Here is a 24,557-nt window from a genome sequence, read left to right on the forward strand (position 1 = left end):
TTTCAAAAAAGCGACAAACATATTCAGATGCCAATTTAAAACTTGCTATAACTAAGCCAAAGAGTTGCGCTGTGTCCAAGCGGAAGGCAGCAGAAATGTTCGCGATCCCTAATCCACTCTAATGGACAAACTCGCAGGTCGAACACCAGAGCATAGGGCAAAACCTGGCCCTTCCAACGTCCTGACAGCAGCCGAAGAAAATGCATTCATTGGTTCAGTACTGTACAGGGATGGCATCCATCGGTTATCAAGTAACACGCAATGAACTTTGCCTTAAGGTGAAAACAATCATTGATTGTGATGGTCGCACAAACCCCTTTCCAAACAATACTCCAGGTAGAGATTGGTTTAATTAAAAGTCTGCATTCTGAATTAACTGAACGAACCCGCATGAAGCTTGGACATCAATGAACTAAATGCATGCGGCTGCCGCCCGGGTTGTATATCCGACGAGGGAGCTGCCGGTGAGTGGATCCGCATGGCATATTACCTGCACAGGGGACGCAATGATCTTAGAGATACCCACAGAGCAAGTTTGCAGCTACCCATTCCACTGCGAAAGTTGCTTGTAACTCAACCGTACAATGTTTCTTTGAATTGCTTTGTGATTTTGTTCAGACCCAATTTTGTGAAAGAAAAGAATAAAAGAAACCGTCAATTTCAGTACCAGAATTCGATTTTATTTAAAAACTTGTAAAGTGGACGCTAACTACCTCAAGTGTCCGAAAACTGCCACCATACACCTTGTATTTTTGTTAGTGCATTCTTGCATCAAGCACATTTAGACTATAGTAAACATTTTGGCATTTTCACGTTCAACTGCAAAATAACTTAAGTATACAAATTGATTGCGAATAAATCGCAAGTTAGTGACATTTAATGCAAAAACAATGTTAAATGGGCGATAACTACCCACTTTACTACTATTTTTAACACAATAATGTAAAATATTATTTATTAAAAATACATGGTTATCAAATAAGCTTTTGCCCGTAAATTAGGTAGCACATATAATCATATTATTTGCATACGATAAACTGCCAATTAAGGGCACCTTTGTTTGTAAACATCAATTAATTGATATCACAGACCACTGCGTAGGAGATTGTACACTAGTATGAAGCAAACTTTGGCATTGTAACCCTCACAGTACGGTGTGGTATGGAAGTTGCAAAGTGAAACAAGTTGTCACGTTGATTGCATTTTCATTTTCATTTTGAAAAACTAAGTTTTTTTCGCACAATCTATGCAGTTACTAAGAGTTACCTATAGTTGATAGATATTTGTATGAATACAGAAGTATCGTATACTTAACATAACGCTATCTAAAATGTCCGACCTTGGGTCATCGAAACCAAAAATGCAGAAATTAGAAATACAATCCGCGGAGTCGGAGACAAAATTGACACTGAGAGATTCTATCTTATCATGTTCTGAAATAATAGCTAAGTCATGGCCAAAAGAAGAGGGATTTGTACATGGTATGGTTAATCAAAATGCCATTAGATATGATTACTTTCGAACCTATTATCTTTTTAATAAAAGTCTTCACATATAAACTTAAACAGAGAAAGAGTTTGAATAAAAAAATATTGCTGTTCCCGGGAGTCGAAAACACAAGCAAATTAGCAACCACTGTATGATGCAAAACAAAAACAGTAATTTTATACTTAACACATTTTTCAAATTATGGAAGACTAGTGTAACAAACGCTTACTTATTTTACCAATTTTAAATGATGTTCATCTGTTAATTAACCAATATTTAAAATGATTTTTCTTAGTCAAGGGCATTATATAACTTGTATAAAAACATTCAAGTGATATTATGGGCATTTTTCACTGTTGAATTGAGCTGAAAAGAATTAACAAGTCAAAAGAGTTAGTTAAAATGTGGGTACTGACCAATTATCTGCAACTCGTCTTGCTACCAGTTGTTTATAAAAATATATTTTATATTCAATATTTTACGTGACTGGTGAGTCCTGTAAGCCGAAATAATTCGTAAAACAAAATTGTGTCTTTGTGTCGTATGAACAAATCTGCACTAAAACTAAATTTAGTATCACATACATGCATGATCAATTGTCAAACGAAAGTACGGTTGATATTCAAATGCATTATTTTTCTCTTTCCGGGATATTGTTTTAGTATGTTGATGCTGCATTAACAAATATGAGTGTATATGAAGTGAAAACACCAAAAATAAACAGCGGTTGCAATAGACACCTATAAACTGTTAGATGCCCATAATATCACTTTAAGCAAACATTCTCTTTGGAATAAATGACAATTGTTTTGAAAATAGTCATTTGACTCATTTTATCAAACATAACAAGTCCATTTAACCCTTTCAGTGCGGGAACTGAATTTTAAAGGCCTTTGCAAACAGTTTGGATCCAGATGAGACGCCACAGAACGTGGCGTCTCATCAGGATCTAAACTGTTTGCTATTCTGATAGTATTCTTTGAAAAAAATAGAAGAAAATGCTAATTTATGAAATTCTGCAGACGAAATTTTAGCAAATGACAAATTTCCCAGCATGCAAAGGGTTAATAAAGTAATAAACTCTTCAAAATGCAATAGTGGTCTGATGAGGGGCAGCAGATTTATTCATTTTGTCTCATCAGTGTTTTTTGTTACTCGTTCAGTACCGGTACCAGCTCAATTGGGAAAAATATGCGCCAAAAAACCTGAAATTGGGAAAATCATGTCTTGAAGTCTTCATATTGGGAAATTGGTGTATTTGATTTTTTGATCTCAAATAATTTGAAATTGATAACCAAATGTTGTTAAATTGTCAATATTTTATTTACTTAGGTTCAAGCCATTGAGCTGCATAGGGTAGCTAACTAAATGTTGCAATTAACTTTTTTTTATTTTTTCACTTGGGAGCAATTGTAAATTTTGTTGTTGTTTTCATGAGTGGGAAAGTGCCATTATCTGTAACATTACAAAGAAGGAAAAAAATGGCTGCTCATTCATGTGTAGTGAATTTGGTCAGCTAAATAATTGACCGGTAATTTTTTGTTTTTCTTCACATCATTTTTGCTCAAATGGCATGAATTGTCAATTTTTCATTTGGGGCTTAATTTTTGAAGCGTTATTGCTCAAATCCAACTGCTTTCAAAGCAGTAAACAGTAACATGTAAAACTAGGCTCAGATGTCTTTTTATAACATGCTTATTTCAGACCTGTATAATTTTAAACAAAGGCGAATATTCATTGTGAACAAGCTGTGTATTTTATATTCTGTATTGTAGAAGCATCAAGGGTGGAGTTGTACCAGAAGCCATTCCGACACTGTGTGATACCGGATTTAATCAAGGATGAAGAACTCTTGGAAACTTTGCAGGAAGAGTTGTTTGCTCTTGAGTTCACTCCAAAAAACAATGACCTTTACAAATTCCTTCAGGTATATAGGAAGTCATATAATTTGTGATTTGAGTTGTACTTATGAATAGGCAGTTAACTAGTGATTTATTTTACAGTACTTAGTGTTATTGAAATTGCAAACGTTTTTAACTTGTCAAGTCATGATTGATTGGCTTGTCTGTTCCGATATACAGTCAGTCAATCAGTTTAGAATAACCCGGCCAAAAACGTTAATTCTTTTGATCACAATAATTTCTTTCTGGATTTAGTGTCAATGTGAGAAGATGTAAAAATTAAGGGTTAAATTTATTTTGTATGATAACAGTTTAGGCCAGACGATATATGCAGTTTTTTGTCAAAAATAGCCAATTAAAGTTCACCCTTTGGAAAATAATTAAAAATCATTCAACTTACAGAATAAACATTTCAAAACGTTTTCATGACATTTGTTTTCAATCAGCAAAAAAAATTATTTGAAATTAAAATAATAAAGCCTTCTATATCCATATGCACATTTCAAAACATTCCATCAGTTCTGGTTAACTTTTTTCCAAATTTATTCCCCCCTGCAAGCATAATACAAAAGCTTTCTTGCTAAAACTTTTGATTTCACGCTAGGTCCAGTGTTTGTCTCAGTGTGCCATCACTGTTAACTCTTTCAGTGCTAGAACCGAATTTTGAAGGCTTTTGCAAACAGTTTGGATCCAGATGAGATGCCACAGAACGTGGCGTCTCATCAGGATCCAAACTGTTTGCTATTCTGATAGTATTTTTTGAAAAAAATCGAAGAAAATGCTAATGTTATAAATTCATCAGATGACATTTTAGCAGAAGACAAATTTCCCAGCATGCAAAGGGTTAATAGTTTTTTGGCAGTCTATCTTCAGCTGTACCACTTTGGAGGCAATGATTTTTATTCACTCTTGATGATATGTGGTCAGATATTTACCTTAACAATCTCTAGGCTGAGTTCAAATCAGTCTATGTCACCAGCATCACAAAACAAGGTCACTATGTAAAATCTTTGAAAATACAGAAAACCACTTAAGAGGCAACAATCAACATTAATGACTCTTTCTTGATGAAATAAATGTATGGTCAGGAGGTTTATCTGGACCATATATACTGGAAAGACAAAGTTAGAATCTTGGTCAAATTTGTCAATTTTTTGTGCCAATATACCGGGTACATCCAAGTCCTGTTATAACTCAATTTGTATTTTTTTTTTTAGTTTTTTAGCTCCTCATAGCAACATTTTCTGATTGTCTTTTGTGTGCCATGGCATGTCTGTAGTCAAAATATGTCCTGTGAACATTCTTGATGCCTCATCATTGGCAAATCCTTTTGAAACTTGATAGGAAGATTAAATTATATCTGTTTATATAACAATTTATTTGGTCACATGAGGTCAAAACTAGATCAGTATATTAACTTGAAAAAGCTTTACAGATATCACATTTTTCACAAATAATCATTAATTACTTATTACTAAAGAGATTATGTTGCACTATTGATAACTTTGCAGAGTTTGAAAATTTGCTTTAATCCATTTAAAGCATGGCCCCATGGGGGTGGGTGTTTTTTCTTAGCATTACAATTTTGTCAAAACTTTATGAATTTATTTAAAATGTGTAAAAAACTTATTATACATATATTTCAATATAAATTAAAATAAAAGTTAAGAAGAACATGCGTCGAAAAATGCGAAATAAGCCAGATATTTAATTTTGAAATCTAAAAGGCTGTACAGTCGCAGTCGCCAGCGTGTATGATCTCGCTTTAAAACATATAAGACAATCAAGAAATTTTATTTTTACCAAATTGTCAAGTAACTTGATAAGAATATTTGTTTTTATGATTATAAATCTTGGGAGAATATGAAAACTCTCTGTTAAAATCAATGGCTGCGAGAAGTTAAGTTTTCCTGATATGAAATCAACAAATTAGTTGTTCGTTATTTGATAATTCAAAGGGCCAATCAGTAGCCTTTTTATTTTGCCTAAATTGTCAACTTTGTCAGAACATTTATTCCAATGTCTCAGTCAATACAAAATTTGTGTCATAAGTTGTTAAACAAAACTCAGCTTGAATTCACATTTATTTATTAACTATCATGATAGAAGATCAGATCAGTTACGTTTCTTTGGGTTAAAGGTTAGCGCCTTAGGGATTTTTACCCTCTTGTGTGTTTTTTTTTTTGCAGACTATCACAGACTTGAAAAGTTGCAAATCTTCAATTATAAAGGACTTCCGGTAAGTGTGCACCTATTGGTTTGTTATTGGTACAACTTGCGCTTTTAGACCTACTGGTACTTACTGCAGCGCCCTCACACTACTTTGGGGGAAGGGGTCCGCAGCCCTTAGTAGGGGGAATTTTTAGGGGTTTCCCTTTTTGGGGGATTTTTTTTACTTACTCTCTCATTATTACATGTGTACATGTTTGCACTATATTCATTGCATTTTTCATAATTTAGTATGTTTGAAAAGATTAAATTGAAATAGAATTGAGATATAATAATCATGAGACACATCTTTCTATTAAAAAAAAATAATTTTTTTTAGGGGGAATTTTTCCCCCCAAAAGGGGAAAAAAGTCTACTTTTCAGGTGGGGGACAGATTTGATAGATTGAGGGCCTTGTACTGGAAACTCAAAAGTAATGAGGCATTCAAAATTATGCTGCCAATATTTTTACAGCATTTTTTGTAACTTGAACAGTGTGTCTCAAATTTGCTTTTACCAATTGATAACCTTCAATATGAAAATGATACTGTTCATGGATCTAAATTCAATTTGGTAAAATAGTTAATTCGTATGTTTTCAATATGACTGATACAAGAAGATCTAGCACATGTGATTTTGTTCTGTACCTCAGAACGTAATGCTATTAGTGCAATAGTGCGGCCTAAAAATATTTTTTTAATTTTGTTTCATATATTTGTCCAAAGATTCCTATTTTCCATGTTGAAAGGAAGCTGTTGTGTGTGGAGATTAGGGACTGGCTGAAGTGTGTCACAGGGATACCTCTCAATGACACAGTCGATGCTTTCTGCGCCCAGTATAAGCACACAGGTACATGTACCTCGATATCTGAATATGAGCCTCTGGGAAAACTGGGCTTAATGCATGTGGGTAGAGTGTCATTCCAGATTAGCAGTTCACACAGGCTAATCAGGGACGAGTCTTTTTCCTTTTATGGATTTTTTCTAGGAGCTCTCTTCTAAGCAAAAAGCCAATGTAGGTTGAAAGGGTTTGTCCTGATGAGCCTGTACAGACTGCTCAGGTAAATCCAGAACAACACTTTAAACACATGCATTAAGCCCAGTTTTCCTAGAACAAGGCTCATTTGAATATCCACACAAAGGGCCAAACTAGTTTCGCTAGATTTTGTAAATAATATATTTATATGACCATCCAAGGCAGTGTAACAGGAATGCCTTCCAACAACATGCTGGCCTCATTCTATGCCCAATATGGACACACAGGTAATTGGGTTACAGGGGTTTTCCTCGCTTCATTGGGAAGAGGCCCAAGCCTATATGGATTTGGGGAAGAAATTGCTCTTTTTGGGAAGAATTCTCGCTAAAATTACTGCTTTGGGAAATAAGAGAGCTGGTGTAAGTTAGGACTTTTGGGGAAAACTGCATGATTTTAAAGAAATTTTCAATTGGGAAGGGGCCTTGAATAGGCCCCTGTTATATTAGGCTGAAAACCCCTGGGTTATTTTAGCGATCAAAAAGGTTTAACCCATCATATTTTACATCAAAACTTTAAAGGCAAATACTACAGTTTAATTAATCAAAGTAGTGTTTTGTGTTAGATATTTCCTATATCATATAATGATATGATATTAAGTGTTGATTATAAGTCAGAAAACTGTTTTAATGTTTTGGCTTCATGATGACAACATTTTCACAGGTAGGTCAAGCCAATGTCTTGTTTTTTTTTCAGTTTTTTATGCCCCCGGATCGATAGATCGGGGGTATATTGTTTTTGGCCTGTTTGTCTTTCTTTCTTTCTGTCTGTCATTCTGTCCCAAAACTTTAACCTTACAGTAAAGTTTTGAATAACTTTTGAAATATTGAACATAGCAACTTGATATTTGGCATGCATGTGTATCTCATGGAGCTGCACATTTTGAGTGGTGAAAGGTCAAGGTCATCCGATGTGGAAGGGATATAATGATTGCCTTGTATGGTATATGTGTGACATTTACATCTATTGATGCTGAGGGATATGATGATTGTCTTGTTTGGTATTTAATGACCTAGACGCATGTCAATGTGAGAGGGATATAATAATTGTCTTGTTTGGGATTTAATGACCAACAATGTAGACACATTCAATGTGGGAGGGATATAATGACTGTCTTGTATGGTATTTTTGTGACATTTACATCTATTGATGCTGATGGATATAATGATTGTCTTGACTAGTATTTAATGACCTAGACGCATATCAATGTGGGAGGGATATAATGATTGTCTTGTATGGTATTTGTATGACCTTGACACATATCAATGTGGGAGGGATATAATGACTGTCTGGTATGGTTTTTGTATGACCTTGACATCTATTGATGTGCGATGGATATAATGACTGTCTGGTTTGATATTTAACGACCTTGACATCTTTTGATGAGGGAGGGATATTATCATTGTCTTGTATGGTATTTGTATGACCATGACATCTATTGATATTGGAGGGATATAATGATTATCTTGTATCATGATTATGTATGGCTTTTGCAGCTATACAATTTTATTTGATTGTTTAAAAAAATATATAACCAAAATCTTGAGTGAAATGGTACCAAAGACACAGGACAGGTGATTTTGTAATTGTCATTTTGTGCATATTAAAACACCTATTTCATTGAATTTGTTCAAGTTAAATTATCACTGATGGAAATTTCTTGCATCATTTGGTCTCAATCTTCCAGATTTTATTACACAAATATTCTTAATGTGATAAATTCTCTGTATTGCATAACAAATTTGAAGTTCAAGTCCGGACCCCCAAACTGCTCATTCTACCTCAGACACGCTACTGTGCCACGATGATGAACTAGAGGGCCGGAGGATCGCCTACATATACTACCTGGTGGACGATGATTGGTCAGAGAAAGACGGAGGGGCCCTACATCTATACAGCGTGGATGGTATGTCTGCTGTCATTGAGAAAGTGCGTAAAATGTCGTCACAAATTAGCCTGTGCTCTTTGCACAGGCTAATCAGGGACAACAATTTTAGCGTTAACTGGATTTTTGTTATGTAGATACTTCCTTTAAATGAAACGTACATTAGACCCTGTTTTCTCAGAACTAGGCTGTCTAATTATTGCCAGATCATGCTCTACAACAGTTGGCACATTAAACTATGAAATGTTATGAAACTTGTTGTTTTAATTCCCTTATTACTGGTGGCATTTCTTTTCTCTTTGAAATATTTTATCTTGCTTAAATATCTGAATATTTTATTAACTGGAATAAACAAAAACTAATATCAGTGTTTTATAAGTATTGATTCAAGATCTCCTGTACTATAATCATACAAAAAAACTATGTACGACAATCCTTACACCATTTATTTGTGAGATAGTAATGCCAGAATACTATATCTGGGTTTGTTACTCATTATGGTGCTGACAATAAGTGCATATGCTGGAAAAAAAAATAAGGAAAAAAAAAAGCTAAATTTTAATGTTAAAAAAATGTATCTTCAGTTAAAAAACGTGACATTACTTGTTGATGTTGTGGTTTGTAACTATGTTGACTAAGCAGCACAACATGTTGATACTGTACGGTGCAGAATCAATCATAAAAATATGGTTATTCATGTTCTTCATTTGTTTATAACAGAGAACATACAACCTAAAGACGTAGTAAAGTCCATAGTTCCAGTAAGGAACAACTTTGTGTTCTTTGAAGTCTCCCCTGGATCCTATCATCAGGTGAGTGGCACAATATGAACCGTGCTCTGGGAAAACAGGGCTTAAACCCTTTCCCATGTTCTGGGAAAACAGGGCTTAAACCCTTTGCCACTCAGAGATGCTATTTTGCATGTTTGAAGTCTCTTAGAAAATCAAATTAAATTATGAACCAGTCTAACTAGATAAAAGATTTAAAGGTTTCATTTCCAACCCTAAGATACTGATGAGCACCAAGCAGCATGAACCTTAACAGCCTGTGAGATACTCACAGACCGTTCTGGTTTTATGCTTGCCCCCTAAACCATTTCCACTTAAAAGTTTGCTTCTTAGCGAGAAAGGGTTAATGTATGAACAATGAGTGTCCTGACAGATTAATCTGGGACATCCTTTTCCACTTTTATGGATTTTTTATCCCCCGCCATAGGCGGAGGGATATTGTTTTGGCGTTGTCCGTCTTTCTGTCCGTCCGGCACTTTTGTGTCCAGAGCCATATCTTGGATATATACAGTCCAACCTGCCCGAGCGACCGCCTGTTAATAGCGACCAACAGTCAATAACGACCACACCGATTTCCTCCCGAACAATTTCACTATATATTGAACCTGCGAATAAAGCCCACCTGTGAACAAAGACCAACAACCACCCTTTTACATTCCCAAATCTCCATTTTGATAGCTTACAACGACCACCGCAATCATAAAAATCAACGATTTCGCAACTTTCAAAAAAACAAAATGGCCGCCAGGACGCTGCGTAGTCACGTGATACACATCTTACCAGTGGACTCGTCGGTCGCTATGGAGATATTGGCAAGTTACAGTTTATTGCACTCGATAGCAGTTGTTTGTTAATTTAACATTCATTGCTAATTGGTAGTCGCCTGCTTCTTTTATGCATTTGACAGTTTGTCAAAAGTGTTAAAATTTGCCTTTGTATTTAAGTGACTCACGATTATGTACTAATTGCCGAAAATATCAAAGACAAATTTGGGGCTTTCATAAACTCATTAAGGAAATAAACGGTTTCATATCATTTACGATGCCTATTAAAGACAAACATTTTGATAGTCATTCTCTTCTTAAATTTCTCTGTAGTAAGACGTTCATAGATTATAGAAAAGTAAATTGTCAGTTCAAGTTAACCATCATGGCTTCCAAGCGTAAGTTCTTGACGTTGGAAGAACGCGTTAAGGTCATTAGTTAGTTAGGTAAAGGACACAGTTGTAGACGAGTGGCTAGTGATCTTGGTGTAGGAAAAACTCAAATATAGAGCATTTTAAAGCGTAAACATGAGATTATGGACGAATTCGAGGAGAACTTAAACTGTGAAAGTAAACGCCCTAAGCGTGAGTCGGAATTCGCGTCAGTGAATGGACTCTAGTGTCAAGCAGAGTAAAATAAGTGATTTTTTTAAGTGAGTGTTTTGATGTTGTGTGTGTCTTGAGTGAAGGGGGACGGGGGTCGTAGTGCTTATTGTGTTTTGTTGTTTCTACTGGTATGTTGAGTATCTGTCTGGAATCTTATTCTTGGATGTTTTCAGTCTTATATAAATATCAGATGTCATTTATTGTCCATTATTGTCAACTTTACTGGTCGTGTAGTAGTGATTCATGTATTTCATGTATAAATGTTTGCTATGTTATGTGTATTTTGTACTTTGTTCTTTGTAGAATTACATGTACATGTACGTATACATGTATGTCAATAGTTATTTATACAGTATATGATAAATTAAATAAATAATAAAAACATAAGGAAATAGAAATACAACATGTAATAAATATACAAATGTAAAACAAAACTGTGTTTTCAATCCTTTATTTCATTATACATGCATAAGTATTCAAACATTTAAACAATAGAGCACATACATAGATAAGGTACCTGTTAAAAAACTACTAGAATATTTTGAAAAGTTTTGATCGACCCTGCGAATAAAGACCACCTGTGAACAAAGACCACAACGACCAAATCCCTTGAGTGGTCTTTATTGACAGGTTGGACTGTATATGGATAAGAGGATGATGCACTCCAAATGGCATTGTACACCATCTGTTAATAACTGAGTTATGGCCCTTTGTATCTTAAAAAAAATGATTTTTTAGTGTCAAATATAACACTTTTGTGTCCAGAAGCATATTTGCTGGGGATATCAATTCAATGAATTTGCTTGTTTTATATGAAGTCTCCTATTAACACCAATCTTGACTTGGCAGAAAGTCCCTTCCCTGATTAGTCAGTGCAGTCCACACTGGCTAATCTAGGATGATACTTTATGCACATGCATCCCAGAGTGCTGCTCATATATATATATATATATATATATGTATATTTATTTTATGCTTTCCGGTTGTTTATAGAGAAATATCAGTGAAATAAAACTGGTATTCCACTGTTTTAAACAGTGAAAAATAACAGTGAAAAATATCGATATTTGTCACTGTTTTACTGTAAAATGACGTCATTTTTTCAACCAAATGACGTCATAAATCCAACGAAAGTATCCCGTTTAACTCATTTACAATCGGCTAAAACACGGTATTGGTGCTCATAAGGGAATTTTCATGTTATATGCATGAAAAAGAAAAAGTAAACACGATAAGAACCAATATTAAAGATTGGTAAGCCTGGCATATACCTCTCTTACTTTCCTGAAAATTTCAAGAGATTTGTGTAACCCATTCTTGAGATATGCATGGAAACAAGCTCTAAAAATGGCCATTTTTGAGCGTTATGCAGTCTCACTCGAAAAAAGCTTGAATATAAAATAGAGAATTCTCGAAATATCATACTGAAATTGTGCATTTATTGGTCTGGTTTTATTCAGAATTCTATCCTGCAAATGTTGCTTCTTGAATTAAAGAAATCGGTAAAATATTATGGATTTTATAAGCAAATTACCGTCAGTAGAAGTTTAGTTTCAACACTGAAATTCAAACACTAATCTGTTGTTATATGCCAACATTGTGTACAAAATGACATTAATTATAACTTTTATTGACATCTAGAACTCGACTGTATATTATAATAAGTAGTTAAACCATTTAAATCACATTTCTAGCAAAGATATTCGAATGAGAGCTTGTTCTTTGTCAAACTTTCCAGTTCTAAATTTTGTAGTGTCTGTAACCTTTACAAGTTTATATGGCAATAATTGTGTTGTTTCATTATGGAAAAGTATAAATCCTACATTGGCTCATGTGTATCCATGTGATGTCCAAGTTGGCCAAAATTGGTGGTGCTGTATTGTACCATTAAAAAACAGCAACTCAATAAAAAAAGTTACAGACCCTACAAAAATGTGTAAAAAATGAAGGAAAAAAATCCCTGTTCTATTTCTCATAAATATTTTGTTTTACTCATGAGAAACTTCCATCTTTTATGTTGGAATGTTACATCATACATTGTGCAATAGATTAATGTGCAAAAAAAGGTAAAGCAAGACCTCTTGGGATGCAATATTGTAAGCATTCTTGTGGAATTATTTTATGAACAATTTATTTAGGAACAATATAACCTGATTTTCTTTTTCTAAAATGATTTATCTAAATATGTCTGTGTTCTTTACGATGATACAACCCTTTAATATGGAGAGAAGACAAGATCAAACCTCTTGTAATGACTCAGGTATGTATCTACCATTTTGATTATGCTACGCTAAAATTCATAGTGTCTGTAACCACTAACTTCCTTCTGTAAGCCTTAAACCTTTTTTGTTATATGTGAGTAAAATGAAAAAAATTGTATTTTGTATTACATTGCTGATGTCTAAGGTGCATTATTTAGACATTTTCTGTCTGAAATTTGAAATATTTATCATAATAATGTAAATAAATTGTCTTCATAGTGTAGCTTTCTATAAACTGGCATTTTTGCAATTATCTCCTAGAATATGCAATTGGAAACATAGTTTTTTGCATTAAATATCATGAGAACAGTAAATCCAAACAAAACCATTTGAGAATTTACTGAGATCAGACACAATATTAAACAGTTTGTTTTGATGGTCATATGGTTACAGACTCTACAATGCCTACACATTTAACTTATTATTGTTCATGCTATCAAAGAGCACATGAAATCATTTTTAAAGCTAAATTGATGAGTTTTAACCATGTCTGAAGTAACTTCTGTTTTTTACTTTGATCCAAATGGCTGCATTTAATCATTTCCTTTGCTTATGAATGGATCAATGAAGACATGCGCACTGTATGCTTTACACTACATGTATATACATTTACATTCTTATACTTTAATTAGTAGCAAAAACTTTGAAGAAAGGAAAATGAATTTTGTTCCCGTTCTTGTTTCAGGAAGCAAAGATAAATCAAGCAAAAAAGAAAAGATATAGAGGATATTTGTTGGATTCGGTAGATTATCGATTTTAATTCACGAGTGATCATATAAAATAATATTTTCGCCACGAGTGAAAATATATTTTTTCTATGATCACGAGTAAATTAAAATCGATATTCCACCGAATCCAACACATTTTCTTTTTATTTTATGCTTTTTTTTACAGTTTATATACATTTTTAAAGAGTTTAACTAAAGAATTTCGCTGCGATAATGACGTCATTTCGTAAAACAATGACGTCATTTCACAGGAAACAATGAAAATTATCGATAATTTTCACTGATAATTTTCTGATATTTCTCTATAAACCACCGGAAAGCATAAAATAAAAAATAAGACTAGGTTTGGCTGCATGAAGGTTAGTCATTGGGAGAACAAACGAAAATATGAGAAGCTAAAATACAACTATGATGCCTTCGTAGCTGCTAGGCTAGAGCAAAAGAATGGAATCAAAGGACATTTTAGTGTTTGCTTTGGAACAGAAATTAGATTGAAATACATTTATTTTGAAAGTTAAGCAAATTTGGCCTGGAAGAGATGACTGTTTACAGGAATCAATAGATGTCATCTTGTTTATAGCGCACACGATCCAGAGATATTATTGAAGGTGGACTTCGCAAATTCAAATTCAGTGCAAACATTACTTAAAGCTTATACTTCTCTGTGATTATCTTGATAGTTTAGTAACAAAGGGTTATAAATACATCACTGATTTGCTGCTTGCAAAATTACATTTTTTTTTACACTGAAATGTTTGGAAAGTTTTCCACACATTATTTGGTAATGCTTATTGCTGCATAATGAAATTCTATATTATATTAATTTGAAACTCTATACAGGTGTGCCAATTCATATGAGATGCCAAACTCATGATGTCAGATTAGTCTTCTTTGACTTGTATGTGCCCAGCACTGAGAATTGTCAAGCTACACCTCTCCTGGACAGCTATTGTTACCCCATGTGTAGTGTCTGTAACCAACTCAGATCATGTACACAAAAAATGTGTTTTAACTAAAATTCTAACAGATCAAAAATCATTTGATATCATGTTCAAGTAACTGTTTTTATGTAAACTTGCTTTTATAGTGCATTTTTTAATGCTTTATGCCGTTCTGCAACTGTTTTTGGAATCATATATTTTGGTAGTGTCTGTTACCAAACTTATGAGCATGCAATTCTACCTTTTATGAAAACTACTGCTTTTTCAAACCAATTGTTTCGATTTATTTTGTTTGAATATACTTCCTGGTTTCAGACAAATGCCTAATTAGCTATCTTGTGGGTCTATAATAAAAGTTATAGAAAAGTTTCTTGCTTGGTTCTCTTTTAGTCTGATACCTGATTAATTAATGCTTTGATTTTTTTTGTAAAGATAGTAATCACTTTGGGTTTTTTGCTTTATTTCAACAGTTTATAACCTGTTGTTGATGTTAAAGTGAAAATATCTGCAGTTTTAAAGTTCTGCTATGTTTTTCTTGCATGTTATATGACTAGTGTAGTGTCTGTAACTTGTATTATACCATAGGATGAAAATGTTAAATAAAAAAATAATGCATGCATGATCAAATAAAATTCAACTTGATTTGAGTAAGGGATACCTTGAGCTTTAAAAATAACACCAAGGAAATGCTGTATCTACAATTTCAATTTTTTAGGTGAGTGAGACTACCATGAGCACCAATACCATGTTTTAGCCGAATGTAAATAAACGGTGAAAAAAGCATGAAATAAAAAGAAAATTTGTTGGATTCGATGGAATATCGATTTTATTTCACTTGAGATCATAGAAAATATATAGTTTCTTATAAATAAATAGTTGTAAAATACCATTAAAGATTTTTATAAGACGAGAATGTGCATTAAATCTTTTTTTTCTGCTATATGTGTTTCATATACTAATGAATATTTGATTAATTGTCTTAAAATTGTTATTGGAATTTAAAAAATAAGATATTCATTATGTCGTACATTTTTTAGAAGAAAAAGTCGTTGTTGCATGACGTTAGAGTAAAAAGTTCAATTTCCACAATAATTTGGAATAGATGTATTGAACACATTTCCAATAATGATAGAATACATTTAAATATGGCAAATCTTTGTATTGAAAATGTTATACACTTTGTCATGTTCCTTATCCTTATTTATATCCTGAAATTTGGTTCTGTGTTTGGCAGGTTGCGGAGGTGCTAAGTGAGTCAAAGACACGTCTGTCAATTGCTGGATGGTTTCATGGTCCGCCGATAAAGCGACCAAAACCATTTATAGAACCTGCCCTTCCATTGGCGGCATATGGCAATATTGAGGTAATGGCTTATGTTATCATTAGTTACATAATGGTTTAGTATTAGCTGGATTACAGTGTTTAAAATGAAAAGAAAACTACACATGTACTGAAAGATTAATTTACATTAAACCATTATTTAAAAAAAATAAATTATTGATTCATTTTCATCATCAAGAACGGAATTTTCCAGAAAAAAGGATGTGTTTTAGGATATTGGAACAATGTACCTAAATGTTTTTCAAAAATGTTGTATTATTAGTATTTAATGAAATCCTGATAACATAATTTTAAACATTCTGTGTTTTCCAAAGCCGTATCAAACAATTTTCAATGCTTTATTTTTATTTTTTCATAATTTGAATATTGATAAAACCAAAAAGTTACATAAATTCAACTTCAAACTGGCAGATCATTGCAGTCTATTCTTTTGTCTCCGTGAGAACAGGATGATGTGTTCTTTGACTGGATCAATCCAGTTTATCTGGGCCCGGCTACTCAAGGCAGCATACAGGAGAAGTTTGAAAATGACTCAGAAATAGAACTGCAAGATTTCTTGGTGGTAAATAACACATTGTTATTCTTCTGATTACTAGATACTGCACTGGTTTATTGTATTGCACTGGCTCCATATTCTCAAAGCATAGTAGAGAAAACTTTTTATACCCCCACAAACGAAGTTTAGGGGGGTATATAGGAGTGAACTTGTCGGTCGGTAGGTCTGTCTGTCTGTCGGTATTAAGTGTCCGCTCTCTAATTAAGTAGTTTTTATCTGATCTTCACCAAACTTGGTAAGAAGTTATATCTACATGATGTCTAGGCCAAGTTCGAACATGGGCCTTGTCGGGTCAAAAACTAGGTCACAGGGTCACTTAGTGCGTTTTAAACATTCAGCATGTTGTCCACTCTCTAATTCAAGTAGTTTTCATCCAATCTTCACCAAACTTGGTCAGAAGTTGTATCTAGATGATCTTAAGGCCAAGTTCGAACATGGGCCTTGCTGGGTCAAAAACTAGGTCACGGGGTCACTTAGTGCGTTTTAAACATTCAGCATGTTGTCCGCTAATTCAAGTAGTTTTCATCCGATCTTCACCAAACTTGGTCAGAAGTTGTATCTAAATGATCTTAAGGCCAAGTTAGAACATGGGCCTTGCCGGGTCAAAAACTAGGTCACGGGGACACTTAGTACGTTTTACACATTGAGCATGGTGTCCGCTCTCTATTTCAAGTAGTTTAAATCCGATCTTCACCACACTTGGTCAGAAGTTGTAACTAGATGATGTGTAGGTCAAGTTCCAACATGGGCCATGCTGGGTCAAAAACTAGGTCATGGGGTCACTTAGTGTTTTTAAACCTCACCATGTTGTCCGCTCTCTAATTCAAGTAGGTTTTATCCAATCTTCACCAAACTTGGTCAGAAGTTGTATCTAGATGATGTCTAGGTCAAGTTTGAATATGGGTCATGCCGGGTCAAAAACTAGGTCACTGGGTATCTTAGTGCATTTTAAACCTCACCAGGTTGTCCGCTCTCTAATTCAAGAAGTTTTCATCCAATCCTCACCAAACTTGGTCACAAGTTTTATCTAAATGATCTCTAGGACAAGTTTGAACATGGGCCTTTCCGGGCCTAAAACTAGGTCACGGGGTCACTTAGTGCGTTTTTTAACATTCAGCATGGTGTCTGCTCTTTAATTCAAGTAGTTTACATCCGATCTTCACCAAACTTGGTCAGAAGTTTTATGGAGATGATCTTAAGGCCAAGTTAGAACATGGGCCTTTCTGGGTCAAAAATTAGGTCAATGGGTCACTTAGTGCGTTTTAAAAATTGAGCATGGTGTCCGCTGATTTTTGTGAAGACGACATGCAAAATATTATGTGTCAATGCGGCATGTGGGGGTATTCGTCACGTCTGTGACAAAGCTCTAGTTAACATTTCTGTTATAGATAATATTAAATCTCTATCAAGCCTGTGTTTACATGGATTTAAAATAAAATGTTAAAAGCACTTAAGCTGAGCTGTGGAAAACAGACTTAAGGTATGTGCATACAGAATTCTCCAAGGTACAGGCTTAATGTATGTGCATACAGAATTCTCCCAGAAACAGGCTTAAGGTATGTGCATACAGAATTCCCCCAGAAACAGGCTTAAGGTATATGCATACAGAATTCTCCCAGAAACAGGCTTAAGGTATGTGCATACAGAATTCTCCCAGAAACAGGCTTAATGTATGTGCATACAGAATTCTCCCAGAAACAGGCTTAAGGTATGTGCATACAGAATTCTCTCAGATACAGACTTAAGGTATGTGCATACAGAATTCCCCCAGAAACAGGCTTAATGTATGTGCATACAGAATTCTTCCAGAAACAGGCTGAAGGTATGTGCATACAGAATTCCCCCCAGAAATAGGCTTAAGGTATGTGCATTCAGAATTCTCCCTTATACAGACTAAGGTATGTGCATACAGTCTTGTCCCAGATTAGCCCAGTCTGTGCAAATGCTTTCAGAAGGACAAGTATGATGCTTTGATGAAGGCCCTGTCATCATCAGATGTGACTTGGAAAATGATGGCACCTGCAAATAAAAGGTACTTACCTGTATAAGACTGTAGAAAACATTGAATGACTTTTTACAAATTGTGAATTGTCTTATTTACGTACATAAAATATGGTATAACAAATTATTGAAATCCTTATTTAAGGGTCGCCTTGGTGTAATGTGTATGGTGTCCGCCTAGCGACCGGGAGGTCATGGGTTTATTACCCACCGAGGGAGCGTTCTTTAGATCTCTCCCAAAGACACCAAGTACTGGTACTAGGCCCAGGAAACGGACTTGAGAGCGTTTATATAAGCCTTAGGCTTTCGATGCAATCGAGATAAAATAAATAGGTTTAAACTAAATCCCTGTTTCAGTATTTTCAAATTACCTAAATATATTAGTATTTCTGTCTGAATATATTTAGCTTATGTATCCGTGAATGTTCATCGTCCATTGACCATATGGTAAAATAAATACATAAATAGCTTGAAGTTGTAATATTGCAACTTATTTGTTGTAATATTGCAACTTATTTAAACTAGTTTGCAGACTGCACAGGCTAATCTAGGACCCCAGTTAACACACATGCATTAAATGCCATTTTACCAGAGCAAGGCCCTTACATAATTGCCTGTTTCCAGGTGCTACAGACAGGCAGACGAGTCCAGTCTGCCAGATCCTGTACAGACCTGCCTGAGACTGCTGCGCTCAGACGCCATGTTCCTGTTGCTGTCCAACCTCACAGGGCTCAGACTGCACGAGCTTGCGGCCGCTAGCTCAGACTCCGAGGGGGAGGAGGACGGGATTGAGGAGGGGGAAGAGGAGCAAGGGGGAGCATCCTGTAGCAAGACTAACAAAAACGAAAAGGACAAGTCTGAAGGTGGGTTTGTAGTTGTTGCTTGTTTATTTTACTTTGCAGTAATCTTTTTGGCCCTTGTGTCCATTGTCTTGTCAGCCTGTTATTTTGAGTTCACAATGTTATACAGATTTAATAGTGTCGTCAAACACCAATACCATTTACTGCAACACTTGGTTCGCTCGATAGCTTTTTTATGCCCCCAGATCGAAAGATCGCGGGTATATTGTTTTTGGCCTGTCTGTCTGTCATTGTGTCAGTCAGTCATTGTATATGTGTGTCACAAACTTTAACCTTGGTTTAAGTTTGATAACTTTTGCATTATTGACGATAGCAACTTCATATTTGGCATTCACGTGTATCTCACGGAGCTGCACATTTTGAGTGGTGAAAAGTCAAGGTCATCCTTCAAGGTCAAAGGTCAAATATCATTGTATTTTTCTTTCCTAAAACTTTAACCTTCGTTAAAGTTTGGTCATAACTTTTTTTATATTGAAGATAGCAACTTGATATTTAGCATGCATGTGTATCATATAGAGCTGCATGTTTTGAGTGGTGAAAGGTCAAGATCAAAGTCATCCTTCAAGGTCAAAGGTCAAATTTATGGCTTCAAAGCGGCGCAATAGGGGGCATTGTGTTGCTGAAAAACACATCTCTTGTTTGTGTATTTGATTTAACAGATTTGTTTATCACTAGCTTAACTTATTACAGTACTGATGCCTACAGGGTTGTTACTTTGACCAATTCCAATCCACCAGCGTCATTTAATCTCACTTGTACCTTGTGTAGAATTAAAATTATTTAAAGGTCTGTCAAACTGGATGCATCTTGTTGTGACTGTAAAGTTGTTCAGCAACAATCATATAATTATTAATCATTATGCTTAAATTATAATTAATAATAATAATTTTACAATTAAGTAATGAGCAGCAATGGCTTTAGGGAAGGACCTATTTGATATCTAATCCGATAACTTCTGATATACAGACAAGCTGTGTGCATCAAGGTGTCGCAGTGAGGTACGCCACTGGAGTCCGGGCTCATACACACTCGTGCATGATACCAACACAGAGGGGGCGGAGTTTGCACTAGACCTCGTACTCTATGTTGGATGTAACGGTGAGACTTCTTGGACCTTATTCTGGGAATACTGGGCTTAAATGCATGTGTGTTAAGTGTTGTCCTAGATAAGCATGTGCAGTTGGCACAGGCTAATAAGGGATGACACATTGCTTAAACTGGATTTTTGTTAAGAAGAAATTTCCTTTAACATGACTTAGTCAATTAAAGCGTGAAGTGGCATTCCTGGTTAGCCTGCGCAGACCGCTCATGCATTAAGCCCAGTTTTCCCAAACCAAGGCTCATTTAAATTGATTTAAGCAGGTTTTATATTTTTTTAATGACATTTACATGTTAATTTGTCGCAAAAATAAAACATAGTATTTAATTTTGAAAGCTTTCTTGCAAGCTTTGGATGTTTTTATTTGTTTTCACCTTCACAAATATGTTAATATATCAGACATAATGGGCAGTATTGTAACTGTAATCATTAATTATATAATTACTGATGTATGTTGAATTATGCAATTATTATTGTCCTTGAGCTATAAGGGCATTTGAAATTTTCATATAGGGAGTTCTTGGTTTTCTGCAATACTGCAAACAATATGGTGGTTGTAAGTTTAAAAGGTCATTAATAGCATTCCCTCTAAACTACTTTATGGTTACTGTCAAACACCCCACCTGATTCAATATGGACATAAAATAACCATTTGCAATAGTTAGTTATTGTCCTTGTGAATGTTCATGATGGAATTTAGTTCAGGGCATATCTTAAGAGGTATCAAGATGAAAGTAAACAGGTTACATTTTGCTGGGAAACCATTTGTGTCTTGTTCTGTGAAAGCTGGGCATAATGCATGTGCGTAAAGTGTCGTCCTAGGGACGACACTTTCCGCCTAAACTTGATTTTCGGTAAGGAGGGACTTCCTTGAAACTAAAAACACCATAAAAGCGGAAAGTGTCGTCCCTGATTAGCCTGTGCAGACTGCACAGGCTAATCTGGGACGACACTTTACGCACATGTATTATGACCAGCTTTCACAGAACAAGACACATTTACATGTATTAAAGCTGAAATGCCAAGGCTATGTCAGGCCCTACAATGATAGTTCTAGGGTTCTCTGGCTCTCTATTCAATGTTATTGGTCCATGAATTTAAGCCAATGTATGGGATAATGCAATCATCATTCATGTGCAGTTATGAAACATAAATCCATATTTGGCCCGCTTGTTTATGCCCCCGAAGGAGGGCATAAAGTGATCGCACTCTCTGTCTGTCTGTCTGTCTGTCTGTCTGTCTGTCTGTCTGTCACACTTTGCTTTTAGGTTTCGAAAAATGCTCATAACTGCTATGTCGCTTCAGATGTAACATTCATATTTGGTATGCATGTGTTTATGGACAAGGCCTTTCCAAACTCACACAAATTTTGACCCCTTAGACCTTGACCTTGAACTTAGGGTCTGCATTTAGGTTTCAAAAAATGCGTTTAGGTTTCGAAAAATTCTCATAATTACTATCAAAGCGTTTGTCTGGGGCATATGTCATCCAATGGAGACAGCTCTTGTTATTGATTGACATTAAGGGACTTCAAAATTAACACCAATCTATTAAAATTTTGTAAAAACAAAATATGCTAAATATGCTAAATTCCAATATCTAGGAAAATCTCTAATTGGCTACTAAAATCTTTAATTGGCTACTAAAATCCTTAATTGTCTACTAAAATCATAAATTGTCTACTAAACTCTTTAATTGGCTACTACAATATCTGACTACTTAAATCTCTTATTAGCAACTAAAGGTTACAAAAAAAAAATTTTTTTTAATAAAGCAGTTATGTTGCAACTATTTTTAAATATCATACATTTTGGCTACTCAATCAGACTTCTTGACACCAACCTAGAATACTAATATGCTGTGTTTTCAGACTGGGACATGGAGTATGGGGGTTTCACATCTTACATTGCAAAGGGGGAGGATGAAGAGGTATGTAGGCAGTTATTTGACTCAAGATTTTAGTGTTAGAATTGATATTCCCGATCAAAATCTTAGTTTTCACCACTTTATTAGTGCCTGTTTTAGCTGCACAATTGTAGCATTTAAATGTTCTACCTTATTTTTGGTGTGAACACATTCCATTTTGACTAAAGGTGAATATTTTGATCTGAAAAATAAAATAAATAGAATACAATTATTTTTAAAGCAAGATAATACGATTTTGTCAAATATTTATGAATTTATATAAAATGTGTGAACAACTTATTATACATATATTTCAATATAAATTAAAATAAAAGTTAAGAAGAACATGTGTTGAAAAATGCAAAATACATGTAAGCAAGATATTTAATTCTGAAATTGAAAATGTCTGTACAGTCAATTCACCAGCATGTATATCATGCATGTACGATGTGAATCTAAATTTATTTTTACTGATCATTTTAATTTCCTGCAACAATATTTATTCATACGACACAAGAACACTAGCTCTGATCCTAATAAAAAGACGAATGCTTCGGTTATTGTTGGAAAATATGTAAGAAATATATTCGTCACAATCTGCTCGGGGCGCTAATTTGTCTTTGCTTTACAGTGATTTTTTTTGCTCAAATTTACAGCCGAATTTCGGCTGCTTCCCAATCGCAAAAATACACGTTTTTTCCCAAAATTCTGACCAAAATTTCCCAAAAAAAGCCCAACTTCAAAAAAAAAAAAAATTTTTTTTTTTTTTTTTTTTTTTTTTTTTTAAAGAAGTCTCATATAACTTATGATTTCTTAAATCTAGGTCTCAACTTTATTTTTTAAACATCTTACAAAATATATAACTTGAATTTAGTCATTTTTGTCCATAAATCATTCCCAAACTTGCCACTTTTATTGATTAAAAAAAAAACAATTTGACCAGACTCCTTTTCTAGAAAACTCCCTGAACATGCACTTAAAAACAATATCACTTCTGTTACTTATAATCCTATTTATAATGCTTAATTTTTCCCAATTTCATGGTTTATCGCGCTATTTTTCCCAATTTCACGGTTTATCGCGCTAATTTTCCCAATTCAAAAGGCACAGGCTGTAACAAATTAAAGCAAAAAAAATCACTGCTTTATTTTATGAAATTTGTCTTCAATGTATAATTTTTCTTGCCTATTTTGTGTTATTGTAACAAATTTTCATCAAAATATAACAATTTTATACATATAAAAATCGTATAATCTGGCTTTAAATAATTCCATTGACTGTGAAACAGCTTTTTATGTCCCCCAGTCTATACTGGGAGACATATTGTTGTTGCCCTGTCTGTTTGTTTGTTGGTTTGCGTCAAACTTTAACATTAGCCATAACTTTTGCGATATTGAAGATAGCAACTTGATATTTGGCATGCATGTGTATCTCATGGAGCTGCACATTTTAAGCGGTGAAAGGTCAAGGTCATCTTTCGAGGTCAAGGTCAAATTTTGCAATATTGAAGATAGCAACTTGATATTTGGCATGCATGTGTATCTCATGGAGCTGCACATTTTGAGTGGTGAAAGGTCAAGGTTATCCTTCAAAGTCAAAGGTCAAATACATGGGGGGACATAGTATTTCACAAACACGTCTTGTTAGTACATTAATGTTTAGTCACAATTTGCCTCTTCCACATCACTTTATGATGACTACAAGTATCTTGTATGTTAAAGATCAAAGTCAGAATTATTGGTCATTTTTGTATCAGCGGAAGGTTTTGGGAACTGTATGGATGACCTTGAATATTATGCTTGGTGACATTTTCAACTTTGAATATTAATGCCATACTAATGTCCAAATTGAAACAAGTTCAATTACTTTTCAGTCACCTTAAAGCAATGCATACAATGTGCCCACTTAAACCCTAAAACTTGTTGCACGTTTAACAGGGCAATAGGATGGCACACAGATTGTTAGTCCATACCCATGAAGAACTTCATTTTTCATGACTTACCATTCATAATACATTGTTTATTATTTCAGTTACTGACAGTAACGCCACAAGAAAATTCTCTGGCCCTTGTGTACCGGGACCAAGACACGCTAAAATTTGTAAAATATCTCAATTGTGGTGCGGAAAAGATGCCAAACAAAGGATTCTATGACATTAGTGCTGTATACTATGAATAAAATGCGTAAACTGTGA

At 34.5% G+C, this 24,557-nt stretch overlaps 1 protein-coding gene across 1 annotated transcript; it reads left to right on the forward strand.

The window, feature by feature from the left end:
- The first annotated feature begins 1,161 nt into the window (after positions 1-1,161).
- Positions 1,162-24,557, forward strand: LOC127862480 (prolyl 3-hydroxylase OGFOD1-like). Its single transcript, XM_052401632.1, has 13 exons — positions 1,162-1,481; positions 3,264-3,415; positions 5,579-5,628; positions 6,346-6,446; positions 8,416-8,535; positions 9,235-9,326; positions 15,836-15,964; positions 16,391-16,504; positions 18,451-18,530; positions 19,124-19,362; positions 20,326-20,457; positions 22,329-22,387; positions 24,395-24,557. The coding sequence occupies exons 1-13, from the start codon at positions 1,331-1,333 to the stop codon at positions 24,539-24,541; spliced, it is 1,566 nt and encodes a 521-aa protein (XP_052257592.1). The 5' UTR covers positions 1,162-1,330; the 3' UTR covers positions 24,542-24,557.

Source organism: Dreissena polymorpha, chromosome 16, assembly GCF_020536995.1.
Source record: "Dreissena polymorpha isolate Duluth1 chromosome 16, UMN_Dpol_1.0, whole genome shotgun sequence".
Classification (NCBI taxonomy): Eukaryota; Metazoa; Mollusca; class Bivalvia; order Myida; family Dreissenidae; genus Dreissena; species Dreissena polymorpha.

Bases quoted from the DNA above. Each gene is read 5' to 3' on its own strand.
- LOC127862480 (XM_052401632.1), top strand. From the start codon at position 1,331: ATGTCCGACCTTGGGTCATCGAAACCAAAAATGCAGAAATTAGAAATA. The intron at 1,482-3,263 runs GTATGGTTAATC...TCTGTATTGTAG, and splicing joins AGAAGAGGGATTTGTACATG to AAGCATCAAGGGTGGAGTTG. The intron at 3,416-5,578 runs GTATATAGGAAG...TTTTTTTTGCAG, and splicing joins ACCTTTACAAATTCCTTCAG to ACTATCACAGACTTGAAAAG.